Consider the following 13,730-nt stretch of genomic DNA (forward strand, 5'->3'; position numbering starts at 1 on the left):
GCTTTAGAATCTGCCTAAAGGAAAAAGATCAACCTTCATTTCTACTGCTGTTGAGCCTAAGATATAGTTGTACAGAAAGGAACTGGTAAGTATACTTCAGGGCAAGTGAGAGGTGAGTTAGGTCCTCATTCACCTAGTTTAACTAATTTTATACAAAGGCCCAATAAATGTTTATTTTTTTCCTTTTCTCTTGCTCTTTTAAAATCAAGGCAGAAAAGTAAATGAATGCTAACTTTCATCCTGACTTCTGGAAGGCAAGGTTTAATTCTAATTCAGGCTCCATGTTGCAGGTTTCGTTGATACATGCAACACAACTAATTCTAGAAGTAATTCTGGCAATTCAGTATATTCCAGGACTCCCACTGACAACTTTCTTATCCTAGAATATACTTTGATAATTCTTCTCAGCCTTGGTGTAAATTCGTAGTGCCAAAACAGTCTTGGCCAGGTTCAGAACATTAAAGAAAAAAAAATTCCTGGTTTAAATCTGAAAGAAAATACAGAATATTGTAAAGGGTAAGGAAGAATCAATACTATTTCAAGTGTATTGGGGCGCTGGATCCTCATCTAGAGTCCTGGCATCTATTATTTGAAAACTTTGTAGTTTAGAGAATAGTAATTCTGTTTATCAAAAAAATAATATATAACAATTTTTGCTTTAAAAAATACTGGCAGGTCTGGGGCTGCCCTTTCATACAATTACTGGTACACAGTAATTGTGTTTTACAATTAATTACAGTCTATAAGAGAAAATACTGTGGTATGTACTATGTTTCATTTGTTTGTTTTAATTTTTTTTTAATGTTTTATTTATTTCTAGGAGAGAGAGAGAGAGAGAGAGAGAGCGTGAGCAGGGGAGGGTCAGAGAGAGAGGGAGTCACAGACTCTGAAACAGGCTCCAGGCTCTGAGCTGGCAGTCAGCACAGAGCCTGATGCGGGCGGGGCTCGAACCCACGAACCGTGAGATCATGACCTAAGCGAAAGTCGGACGCTTAACCGACTAAGCCACCCAGGCGTCCCTACTTCGTTTCATTTGTAGTTGTACTTAATTTTTACTGAATTTTGATTTTAGCAGATGCTGTTAGGTCAGTGATCTGACCCAGAGAACAATATAGTGACTACAATACATATTTTTTTAATGTTTATTTACTTTTGAGATAGAGAGAGAGAGAGGAGAAGGAGGGGAGGGGTAGAGAGAGAGGGAGACACAGAATCCAAAACAGGCTCCAGGCTCTGAGTTGTCAGCACAGAGTCCTATTTGGGGCTGGAACTCATAGACTGCAAGATCATGATCTGAGCCAAAGTTGGACGCTTAACTGAGACACCCAGGCGCCCCATGACTACAATATTTTAAATATTATTTTAAGGACCACCTTGGTGGCTCAGTTGGTTAAGCATCTGACTTCCGCTCAGGTCAGGATCTCAAAGCTTATGAGTTTGAGCCCCATGTCAGGCTCCGTGCTGAAGCTCAGAGACTGGAGCCTGCTTCAGAATCTGTGTCTCTGCCTCTCTCTGCCTCTTCCCGCTCATACTCTGTCTCTCTCAAAAATAATCATTTAAAAAAGTTTTAAATATTATTTTAACTGCAGTACTGGAAAATATACTCCCTATACTGGGAATATAATATGCAGTGTTTGTTTTTTATTGTTATACTTGGTGCTGTTATTGAATCAATCAAGCTATCTTACAAATTAGAAGCATACAGTGTTTAGGGATGAAGTTTTTATTCTATATTCTTATTACAGAATAAGAAATGAGAGGGAACAGTGGTCACAAAGTTTTATGACATTTTTCATAATCAGACTTAGAAATTAAGGGAGGAAGAATAGGAGTAAATACCTACCAAGAAATGTCCAGCAATACTAATTCCATTTAAAGTAATCAAGAAAGTCAAAGTTAGTACTGAAAGATAAATAGTGCATCCAAATGATCAATCAAGTCAGCTGCTTAGGATTTTTTTTTTCCTTCTTTCAATCAACAAAGGCAACTGACATTACCATCTTGTTCTTAAATAGGAAGAAAGATAGCTAGGAATGACTGCTAAAATATTAACTTAAAATTTTCAAAGCTCCTTGATTAATTTAAGAAACTAAATATTTAAATGATTCCTATTATCAGCATTTTATAGTGAGTAATCATTACTCAAATTACTTTTCCATTAATGTTAATTAAGTTAACTTGCCAAATATAGAAACATTTTAAGTTTGAGAAAATTACTATTTCAAGGCCAGAAATGTAACTCTGAATCCACATGACCATTTTTAAGATTAGAACAAACAAGTAGAAACAATGTTTAAGGGCATTAAGGTTTAATTCCTCAGTAGCCCTTAGGGTTACACACATTACAAAATCCACTCACTTTATCCCTAGTAGAAGCAAATTTTACTTGATTATAACCCTCTATCACTGCAATAAACTTCGTGTCCCTAGACCTACAAAGTTAGCAACATCAAGTACAGAATAGCTAAGAAGGGTAGAAGAAGAGGTAAAAAGGCATAGAGACCTTGGGTAGTCCCTCAGTTCTGTATAATTCTTAGCAGCACAATAACAAATGAGCAATGACAGGACAGCAATTGTCCTAATCTAGGTCAAAACAACAGCCAAAATACTTTGTAAACACTTTCTTTGGCTCTTTCTGGAGATCAACACTGTTCTGATTAAATAGCATGAGAAAAACTGAACAGCAATCAAAGTGTTCAACAATATTTACTTATCTAACATCTTTTATACAAAAATCTAAAAATCATACTAAAAATAATAGTAATCATAACTCAGGAACTGAGAAAGGTAGGTACTAATGTAAACTGCAAAGGCCAAGAACAGAAGTTAGGAGTGTGTGCTACTGAATATTTGTGAGCTAAAGACTCTCCTGCCTTAAAAAGCTCCGAGTACATAAAATGAGGTATTACCTATTCTCCATTAACAAACCCAAACTTAGGCAAAGGAACTCAGTGTCAACAGGATATTACCTATTCTTACTATGTTTTAATTTATTGAAATTTTTGATTTTTAAAAGATAGTGTTTAGAAAATGATCTTACCCAGAGAAAATTACAGTGACACAATATTTTAGATATTGCATTATTAACATTATGTTTATTTTAAATATTAGAAGTGTATAGTATCACATATACCAATTATTTGAGTTGTCTTTCCATTTGAGGTGAAAGGTTTATGCTAAGCTATACACACCATCTGCCTTGCAACTAAGAACTGAATTTGAAAGATATACACCTACAGAAATTGCAGTAAGTAGCCATGAATGGTTCTGTTTAAGTGTGCAAAGTTAATGAACCTATAAAAGGATGAACTCCTGTCTTTAGTCTCCTTAGCACCATGCTCCAACTGAGTTAACTGGTTCAAACTGTTAGATAAGATGGTGATAACTAAAGGAATAGGAACAAAGAAAGGTTATATTTCATCATCTTAAGGTTTCACAGAGATGACGCAGGTTTACGATTCAAATTCCCACCTCCTGAAAAACAATATTCTTCTTAAATAACTCAACTCTCAAATCACAGAAATGCAGTCATCTTAAATTATTCTAAAGATTTAAGAAAATAACCAAAAATTAATGTTCACTGTGAGGAATACATAGCTATATGAAATATAGCTACACAAAAAATAGAATTCAGTAAAAGATAACATTTTTAAAGCAAAAAAGTCGTTTGTTTGGAATTCACATCAGTAGTGGCTAACTGGATAAATGCTAAAGATTTACATTCAAGTGCTTGGAAGATTACTGCAGAGAAATTAAATTACTAAAACTCTTTGTTCAGATGCCTCTCAGGCTTATAAAGATGAGATGACGCATGAACCACCAACAATGGTATTTAAACCCCAAACACTTTCAAGATAAGATGTACAGCTGTTAAGACATTCCAGAAGTGGGTTCACTGACACTAAAAATGGTATATATAAAAAAAAGACCTCATACAGTCTGCGGGCATTTCATACCAATCATTGGAGGAGGTAGTAATGTAAAGTGTTGGAATTTAAAACACAAGGTCAGCACTAACTGTAAACATTTCTAAAGCACTGTATGTAATTCTTTAAAACATTAGTGAAAAAGAATTAGAATTCATATAAAAGAATTTAAAAAAGCAAAAAAATAGAAATATTTAGTGAATTTACTCAAATGAAGAAAGCTTAAATGATACAGAACTGAAAATATTAGAAATCTATATACAATAAGTGAATATAAATTAGCCAACTCCATGGACATTTCTAGTTAAGCATTCATACAAATACATATTCACCTTTTTCTTTTATATAGGAATAACACATACATACATGACAGAATGATTCTGGCAAAAAAAAATCAGAGATACTAAAAATATTCTCAAGTTTTAAAAATGGTACAGAGTAAGTTTTAACAACATTCTACATGAATGGAAACCCCTGATTTAATTCCATGATTTTATCATGCCAGAAGCATGGTTGGTTTTAATTTTTTAAACAGATATTCATATCATACATATTGGCTTATTAATAATTAAGGCATTTTTTATATAGTATCTCAGTGTGGACAACACATTTTTAGTACTGATTACTTGCTATGACATTTTAAACTTGCAAAGTCACTTCAAAATAAGAAAATAGCTGCACACATTTAAGTGTTTTCTTATAAAACACAATCTTCAAAAAAGTAATGATGATTGGTCTTTGTGATTCCTAGTACTAAGTCCTTTCTTCTTTCTGATATAGTATAAATTATATTCTTATGCAGGATTGCATTAAGACCCAGTAGTTCTTAAACGTTACCAGATAATCATTTAAGTCCCAAATGCAGCAAAGGCGAACAGTCTTCATAGTGCACTTTCACCTCATTGAAGCTGAAGCTGCTCCTTTTGTATACTTTTCCACTTCAATGTGAAGTAGATTGTTAGGATTTCATTAGTGGTTTCATATGTGGCTTTTTAAGGGAAAAAAAGGTTTCAATTTCTTCCACAGTTCACAGTTCTCAGATGAGATTTTTTTTTCTTTTGGAAATCTTAGTCTGAGGACGTTCTGAATAATCAAATGTGCTCTTTTTAGTAGACAGTCTCTCAATGCAACTGTAATAAATAAGCATCTACATCCTTAGAAAATAAAACAAAAGCATTTCATTAGTTGGTACAGTAAATACACGTGTATACATCCCATTTTCTTCTCTCTTTTTGTCACTTAGTTTGCTTTTGCTTCCTTCTGTGATCTTTTGAGGGTGAAAAATGGGTCTTGCTCAACTTTTAGCTGCATTTACTTAGCTCAGGGCCTGGCACACAGCACATGTTCAATAAATGTCAAGTGCTACTGAGTGTTTGGCTCCTGTGATCAAAAAACTCTGCTTTTATAGCTAAACAAGATCATTAGATCATTCCCAGCAATTCCTTCAGTGCCATATAAACCACAAGCCAGCCTGATAACAGCCTTTCTGATTTCTACCCTTGACAAATTACAATGGAGGGTTTAATATTGTAAAAGAGGTTTTATCATGGCTTAAGCAGCTTCACAGAACTTTCAATCACTCCATACTGTCTTCAATAATAAAATCATACTGTAAAGTCATATTTACAGTAAATCTTCTCACTTTATAAAAAATCATAATTGAAAGCAAATTTCTAAGGAGACAATATTTTTTCAGTACTACTCCCAAGACTGCAGAGTGTCTCCAGACAAAGTGATATATGATGCATGCTCTGTAAGTACTCCATTCTGTATCAACTTTTACTTCATTCTTCCATTATCAAAAGAACAGACTAAAACAACAACAAACTGGAAAACTGATTTTTGTTTATGATATTTTTATCATTAAGAATTCTACAGAGTAAAATTACACAGTGGTAACACACTTGTGTGATACATCATTTTCCTTCTTTTCTTGAGAGTATCCAAGGAGAATTTCACAAGTAAATCCACAACATACTTCCTCTTATTTAGAAAACTGTATATTTTTTTAAACTAAACAATGCTTGTCTATTTTTGACTAGTGCCCATTTATGATAACACTATGCCTAGTAAAAGGTGCAAATATTTCTTTTTTTTTTAATGTTTTATTTATTTCTAGGAGAGAGAGAGAGAGACAGCGCGAGCAGGGGAGGGTCAGAGAGAGAGAGTCACAGACTCCGAAACAGGCTCCTGAGCTGTTGGCTGCCAGCTCAGAGCCTGACACAGGGCTCGAACCCACAAACCGCAAGATCATGACCCGAGCGAAAGTCCGACGCTCAACTGACTAAGCCACCCGGGCGCCCCAAGGTGCAAATATTTCTTAACGGTGACTTCTTTTCTGCACTTATATTTTAATTACTAATGTTTTCTGGAGTTTAAATATTAAAACCCAAACTAGCAACATTAACTTTTCCTTTAAGAGACAAGCAAATAAATAAATTACAATGTCAAAGTCATTGTGACTTGAACATTTACTTCCCAAAAAGCATGACATTCGCAAAAACCAAGTAAAAAAATAATAGCCTAAAACCATATGACTACATTTCTCACCCCTTGCTTCCTGTGTGTCACTCTTTTAGACGCCTTCCTAACTTGGGTTCTTAACTTTTCCTCTAATTGGAACTAGTTCATTAAATTCCCTCTAGCACATCATTTCCACAGCTGTATCTGAAACACACTGAATGGCTAATTCCTGTGTTCCTTTCCAAAGTTATATTCATATCCAAATGACCTCAAGCATTTGCAGATATGAAATTAACTTTAGATCTTATTTGAATAGTACTGTATTGGATATATTTAATTTATGAATGCATAATACAAATATATCATTTCTAATATTTAATTAAGATTAAATAGAGATTTTAAGCTTAACTTTTTTCCTTTTTTTTTTTTTTAAGTTTATCCATTTCGACAGAGAGAGACCATAGGAAGGAGAAGGGCAGAGAGGAAGTGAGAGGATTCCAAGCAGGCTTTGCACGGTCAGTGCAGAGTCCAATGCAGGGCTCAAACCCACACACTGTGAGATCATGACCTGAGCTAAAATCAAGAGTTGGACACTCAAATGGCTGAGCCACCTAGTCGCCCCTAAGCTTAACTTTATAAGCTTAAATGTCGATTACCTTGGCTATGTTACCAGTATATCCTGGAACCAAAGTAAGATGATTTTCCTGTTCCCATAATCCACTTAATTGTTGCTTTAAAATCTGAATATTTCTATGAGAAAAAAAGAAAAAATGCAAATATGAGAATATGGATCTAGTAAATATACTTAATGAACACAGTTTTAAAATTTCAAGTATTTATTGGAGAAACCTGTACCATTTGAACTCAAGTAACTCTTTAAAATAGTACTTGCCAACTATGGAAATTAAAAGATTACTTATTTGTTAAAGCAGGAAAGAAAACTAGGTACTTGGAGCATTTGGACAACTGTTCCTGGGTATCAAGAAGGAAATTTTTGAGAGCCTAAAGAGAAAATTATGGACTTTAATAAAACTGTTGGGGAGGTATTTTTCTTGCAGCTTCATGATGATCTGGCTCATCTGGTAGAACACCCACACCTTTACATCAAGGCAATATTCAAATTATGATGATTATAGTACAGTTTTTAGAACTGTAATCATCCAATTGGATTTTCAGGTTAATGTCTAGGTAGTCAAAAGACCCTAAAGATGCAGGATGCTTCCATCTCTGTGCCTCAATACTTAATCCACCAAAGCCGTCTCTCTTTTCCTCCCTGACTCATTTTAACAGATATGAGGGTTAAACCAACTGCTTTGCTTTTTCCTCCTAAAATCAAATGTAAGGCTCTGTCAGAAAAAGAGATATAGGGGGTTACTGGGCTCTGGAATTCAACTGTCATGTGTAGTTTTGACATGTCAACACTATTCCAATTTAATATTTCTCTGAAAATGAAGAAAATAAATTATTATTTAAAGGTGATCATGGAATAGAATTATCACGTAGTTAAACAGCTTTTCTGAAAAAAATTGTATGAGCCAGAGTTTATTTTTAAAGATATACTCACCCATCATTTATAATTTCTGTTTTGGATGATAGTTCTGACCACCACCTTTTTATGACTGCTTGAAGCCAGTTTAAACCAACTATTATGTATCTGAAATGACATTTTGTTACAAAATTCAAGTGCTTTCACCCAAGAAGCTTTTACCAAAAAAGATACACTCCTCCCTCTTCAAAACACATACACGCTTTCCCCTTTAAAAAATGTACTTTGCTGCTTTCAAAAGCTGTATTTTATGTAAGTTGTTTATAGATGCTTTTGTAATTATTCTTTAGTCATCATGTTCTTTCCCTAATTGGATTATAAACTCTGAAAACAGACACCGTTCATGTCTCCTGGAGCTCAATCTATCACTATACACACACAAGAAACAAAATCAAGGACAGTGAAAGAGAATAATGAACTGAGAGTCGGATTAGCACTTACTCTTCAAATTTGCTTTTAAGTAGGGACTTGACTAGAGGCAACAGATCTACACAGCAGCCAAGTGAGATGTATTGTTTTTCCTCCTGTAAACTAAAAAAACCACTAAGTTGTAAAAATATGAACAGGTCATCTGCCCTTCCATTTAAACTTACTTTTTTTCTGAAAAATAATCTTTTTACCTATTGGTGAGCACAGGAAGACAATCCACAACAACTCCAAGGTCTTCTATCCTGTGGGTACAAAACTGCTTAGAGAACAGATTTCCTTATTTATACCCTTCACACTGCTTTTGAGAAACTCACTCATTCAACAAATGATCTGAGTCTCTATGATGAGCCAGGTACTGGGGATACAACAGTAAACAAAGAGATAGGACATGTATTTCAGAGTGGGATGTGGAAGAAGGCAGAGACAGACAATAAACAAACAAGTAAAATATATAGAGCATATTGACAGTAATAAGTGCTATGGAAAAAAATAGAATAGGAAAGATTGGGAGTGAAGAAATATTTTTTTTAGTGTTTACTTTTGAGAGAGAGAGAAAGAGCGAGAGGACGAGAGCGTGCACATGTGGGCCAGGGAGGGGTAGAGAGGGACACAGGATCCAAAACAGGTTCTAGGCTCTGAATTGTCAGCACTGAGCCTGACACGGGGCTCGAATCCACAAACTGCGAGATTATGACCTGAGCTGAAGTCAGACACTCAACTGAGTGAGCCTTTAGGCACCGCAAGAAACCCCTATTTTTAAATAAGATGGTCAGGAAAGACCTCATTAAGGTACTGTTTGAGAAGATATTTTAATACAGTGAAGAAGGCCATGATTAAAGTTTTCACTCAAAGGGAATTTTTAAAAGGTTACTCTCCCCATACTGGTATTTCTTAATTTTATTTTGTAAGAGTTTTAGAGAAGGTAATAGTTTTGTTCAACATGATAAAACCGATGGTTTCCTGTATTTTTTTTTCTCTCAGACTGGTGATGAGTGTAATTTAAACTATATTGTTACTTTTGAAGCTAAATATAAGAAGTTTAAAATTGTAGCCAGTATAACAGAAATAAGTCTTAAAAGGCACTTCAAGACAAAACACTGGAAACTACTTTAACTGAATGAAAGCACAAAAGATCACACTTACCTCACCAAATATGCTACAAGTTCACTTATACTTCTCTTTCTCCAGAACGTTAAAGCTACATTCAATCTCAAATTCCTGCTGAACAAAACCTGTGCCATTGTTTCATGGTCCTGAGAAACCTGAAAGACAGTAATCTAATTTGTTAAAAAGCACATTGAAACATGACACAAACCCATTTTTTCCAGTTAAATTATTCTGGTAGACATATTTTTAAATTATGTAGAAGTGGGGTGTCTGGGTGGCTCAGTCGGTTAAGTGCCCGACTCTGGCTCAGGTCATGATCTCACAGTTCGTGGGTTCAAGCCCCGCGTCGGGCTCTGTGCTGACAGCTAGCTCAGAGCCTGGAGCCTGCTTCAGATTCTGTGTCTCCCTCTCTCTCTGACCCTACCCTGTTCACGCTGTGTTTCTCTCTCTCACTCTCAGAAATAAAAACATTTTTAAAAATTTAAATAAATTATGCAGAGGTGACTCCTTTTAATGGTCCCCAAAAAGCAACGCTGCAGCTGAACATAGTAAATGAACTGAATAAATTTAGAGCCTGTTTACTTTTTACCAATACTTTTTATTTGCTACTATTTTCTTTTTAAATCTCACTCATTTATAAATTATATTTAGCTCATCTATAAACTTGGGATTTATTTTATAATGTGGATTAAAGGATAAAATAAATATGTATAGACTAGTCACTATCAACTGAATAACATGAGAAGGAAACCACAAAAATTTAGTCATGACCAGTATTAATTTTTTACTATCTAATGAAGTAATATATTCCTGTCATAAAAAGGTCAAATAGCACACAGGACTATATCAAATAAAAAGTGAATAATCTCTATCTGCCCACAAAAAAATCTAGTATCACTTCCTAGAAGTAATCACAGTTAACAGATAGGTATATATCTTTAAAAAAAAAAAAACACTTTCTAGACAGAGATGAATTAGAAAGATATAAAATTAAAATATTACAATATCTGTGTTTCTGAAAACCTTGTTTTTCACTTATATATTATAATGCTTTTAATGTCAAAACATAGATCAACTTCAGTTTTAAAAAACAATTATAGATTCTTCAGTTGTTCTATAACCTAGTTTATTTAGGTTGATTCTGGTCTTTCTCTATTAAAACTTATGCATCAATGAACATCCTTATGTTTGTAAATATATGCATTTGTACAAATATTTCTGTAAGATTAGTTTTAGAACTGGAACAACTAGATCCATTTTTTAAAAATAACAGATTAAGATATGATTCACACACCATAAAACTTAACCACCTAAAGCATACAATTCAGTAGTTTTTTTTTTTAATTTTTTTTAATGTTTTATTTATTTCTAGGAGAGAGAGAGAGAGACAGCGTGAGCAGGGGAGGGTCAGAGAGAGAGGGAGATACAGACTCTGAAACAGGCTCCAGGCTCTGAGCTGGCAGTCAGCACAGAGCCCGACGCGGGGCTCGAACCCACGAACCGCGAGATCATGACCTAAGCGAAAGTCGGACGCTTAACCGACTAAGCCACCCAGGCGCCCCCAATTCAGTAGTTTTTACTACATGCGTGGAGTTGTGCAACCGTTATCACAATCAATTTTAACCAATATTTTCATCATCTCTAAAAGAAACCCTGGACTCCAGTCTTCCTTCTTGCCAGCCTCTGGCAACCATTAATATACTTTTTGACTTTATGACTTTACCTAATCTAGACAGTTCATATAAATTGAATTATACAATACGTAGCCTTTTGGGGCACCTGAGTGGCTTAGTTGGTTAAGCATCCGACTTTAGCTCACGTCATGATCTCGCAGTTTGTGAGTTCAAGCCCCGCATCAGGCTCTGTGCTGACAGCTCAGAGCCTGGAACCTGCTTCAGATTCTGTGTCTCCCCCTCTCTCCGGCCCTCCCTTGCTCACAGTCTCTGTCTCTCAAAAATAAATAAACGTTAAAAAATTAAAAAAAAATAGGTAGCCTTTTTTGGCATGGCTTCTTTCACATAGCATAATGTTTTCAAGGTTTATATATAGCATAGTATATATTGGTACTTTAGTCCTTTAAAATGGTCAAATAATATTCCAATGTATGAATATACAACATTCATTTATCATACTTCAGGTGATGGACATTTGGAATGTTTCCACTTTGGACTGTTATGAATATTATGAACATTTGTTTGTAAGTGTCTGCGTGTACACGTTTTCAATTCTCTTGGGTATATACCTAGGTATAGAACTGTTGGGTCAAAAGGTTATATGTATTTGAACTTTGCCAAACAGTACGTTATCACTTTTAGATTTACGTTTTTAGAGCAGGCATTAGTGAATCAGGAAAAAAGGCATGAAATAAGAGAAGATCAATAAACCTGAGTTAAGTGTGAGGTTAAGGCAGGCTTGTGCAAAGTAATCAAAGGGAGAGCAAAGTAAAAAGAGGACCTTTAAAGAAATTACTCACCGTGGCACTAATTCAAATGCACAACTGGAGCTTTCTTTTTTTTAAGGTATTTGCACTCAGAATGTTCATTCGCTCAACTCAACTGAAGAAGAACCAACCTAGATCCCAATCTAGGCCAGATTTCTGGGTTATATAATCGTATGTTCTTTTCCTTCAGGGTATGTAGTTTCTTTGATTATCTGATTATTGTTGGCCCTGTTGCTTCTATAACAACTTAAAAGTAGAAGCAGTGTCTGTTCTTCACCTACCAGTCTACGTCCTCAGAGCCTCAGAATGCATTACACAGTTGGGAACCCTCAGTAAGTACTTGGGAACAAATTAGTATGACAGGTGATTCTCTTTAACATAAATTGCCCCTGATAATTCACTGTTATATTCTCCTTGCTTCCTCTTTTCTCATAGATACTATAAGCACTTCTTTCATTCTTCCTAGAATTACTTTCTTTTTTAAAATAAAAAAAAATATTTTAAAGAGAGAGAGAGAGAGTACACGCATGCAAGCAGAGGAGGGGGGAAAGGGATAGGTGGAGAGAAAGAGAATCCTAAGTAGGCTCCATGCTCAGCATGGAGCCCCATGCAGGGCTCCAGCCCATGATCCTCATGACCTGAGCCAAAATCAAGAGACAGATGCTCAACCGACTAAGCCACCCAGATGCCCCTGGGATCTTATTTTTATAGGTAACAATGTATTCATTGGCAAAACCATCTTTTTTTGCATCATTTCATCATGGTTTTACTTAACAATATTTAATTTTCTATCTTTCCTTTATCTTATTATTACTATTTTTTATTTGAGAGAAAAAGAGCAAGAGGGTGTGTACTAGCGGGGAAGAGGGAGAGAAGGAAGAGGGGGCAAGAGGGAGAGGGAGGAAGAGAGTCTTAAACAAGCTCCATGCTCAGCACAGAGCCTGACAGGGCTTGATCCCACGACTCTGGGATCATGACCCAAGCTGAAATCAACCCACTGAGCCACCTAGGCACCCCTCTTCTTACTTACCTGTAATTATCATCCTAAATGCGATGCTCAATTCATTAACCTACAAGCTTAAGATCATTTTAATTTAAAAAGATTTTCTGCTTCTGTGCCACAGAATTAAACAGAATTAAACCAACATTAAAAAACATTAACAGATTTTTTTTTTAAATTTTTTTCACTGTTTATTTATTTATTTATTTATTATTTTTTTTAATGTTTTTTTTTTTTTTTTTTTTTTATTTCTAGGAGAGAGAGAGAGAGACAGCGTGAGCAGGGGAGGGTCAGAGAGAGAGGGAGTCACAGACTGAAACAGGCTCCAGGCTCTGAGCTGGCAGTCAGCACAGAGCCCGACGCGGGGCTCAAACCCACGAACCGCAAGATCATGACCTAAGCGAAAGTCGGACGCTCAACCGACTAAGCCACCCAGGCGCCCCAACAACAGATTTTTTAATGATGATTTAAGTGTACCAACTCATAGTAAAAGAAGTTAATGTTATGTATCCATCAAAAAAATTGTAGAATTATTATTTAATTACATGGAAAATATCCAAATTTATTAAACATAAAAATCAAGTAATCAAGCAACATGTATAATATGAAGAGAAAAAGATACATCAAAAATTTAATATGATTATTTCCAAATGTTGAGATTATGAATAAGTTTTTCCTTTGAGTTTATTTTCTACAATATATACAATAAACATGTAATAATAATTATCAAACTATTTCTTCAAATGATACTTTTAAAAAATTTATTTGTATGGTCCCTGGGTGGCCCGGTTGGTTAAGCAACTAACTTTGGCTCAGGTC

The 13,730-nt window shown here is 35.1% G+C and overlaps 1 protein-coding gene across 3 annotated transcripts in view; it reads right to left on the bottom strand.

The window, feature by feature from the left end:
* Window positions 1-4,110: 4,110 nt before the first annotated feature.
* Window positions 4,111-13,730, bottom strand: part of KATNBL1 (katanin regulatory subunit B1 like 1) — a 46,566-nt gene continuing 36,946 nt past the window's right edge. For all 3 annotated transcript variants that reach the window (XM_039218352.1, XM_039218350.1, XM_039218351.1), the window contains exons 5-10: window positions 9,508-9,626; window positions 8,556-8,606; window positions 8,377-8,466; window positions 7,954-8,043; window positions 7,046-7,139; window positions 4,111-5,080 (exon numbers count right to left, since the gene is read on the bottom strand). In XM_039218352.1, the coding sequence (XP_039074283.1) occupies window positions 5,048-5,080; window positions 7,046-7,139; window positions 7,954-8,043; window positions 8,377-8,466; window positions 8,556-8,606; window positions 9,508-9,626 (477 nt within the window). In that variant the 3' untranslated portion in view covers window positions 4,111-5,047. The remainder of the gene's footprint in view (window positions 5,081-7,045; window positions 7,140-7,953; window positions 8,044-8,376; window positions 8,467-8,555; window positions 8,607-9,507; window positions 9,627-13,730) is intronic.

Source organism: Hyaena hyaena, unplaced genomic scaffold, assembly GCF_003009895.1.
Source record: "Hyaena hyaena isolate Hyena2069 unplaced genomic scaffold, ASM300989v1 scaffold_756, whole genome shotgun sequence".
Lineage (NCBI taxonomy): Eukaryota > Metazoa > Chordata > Mammalia > Carnivora > Hyaenidae > Hyaena > Hyaena hyaena.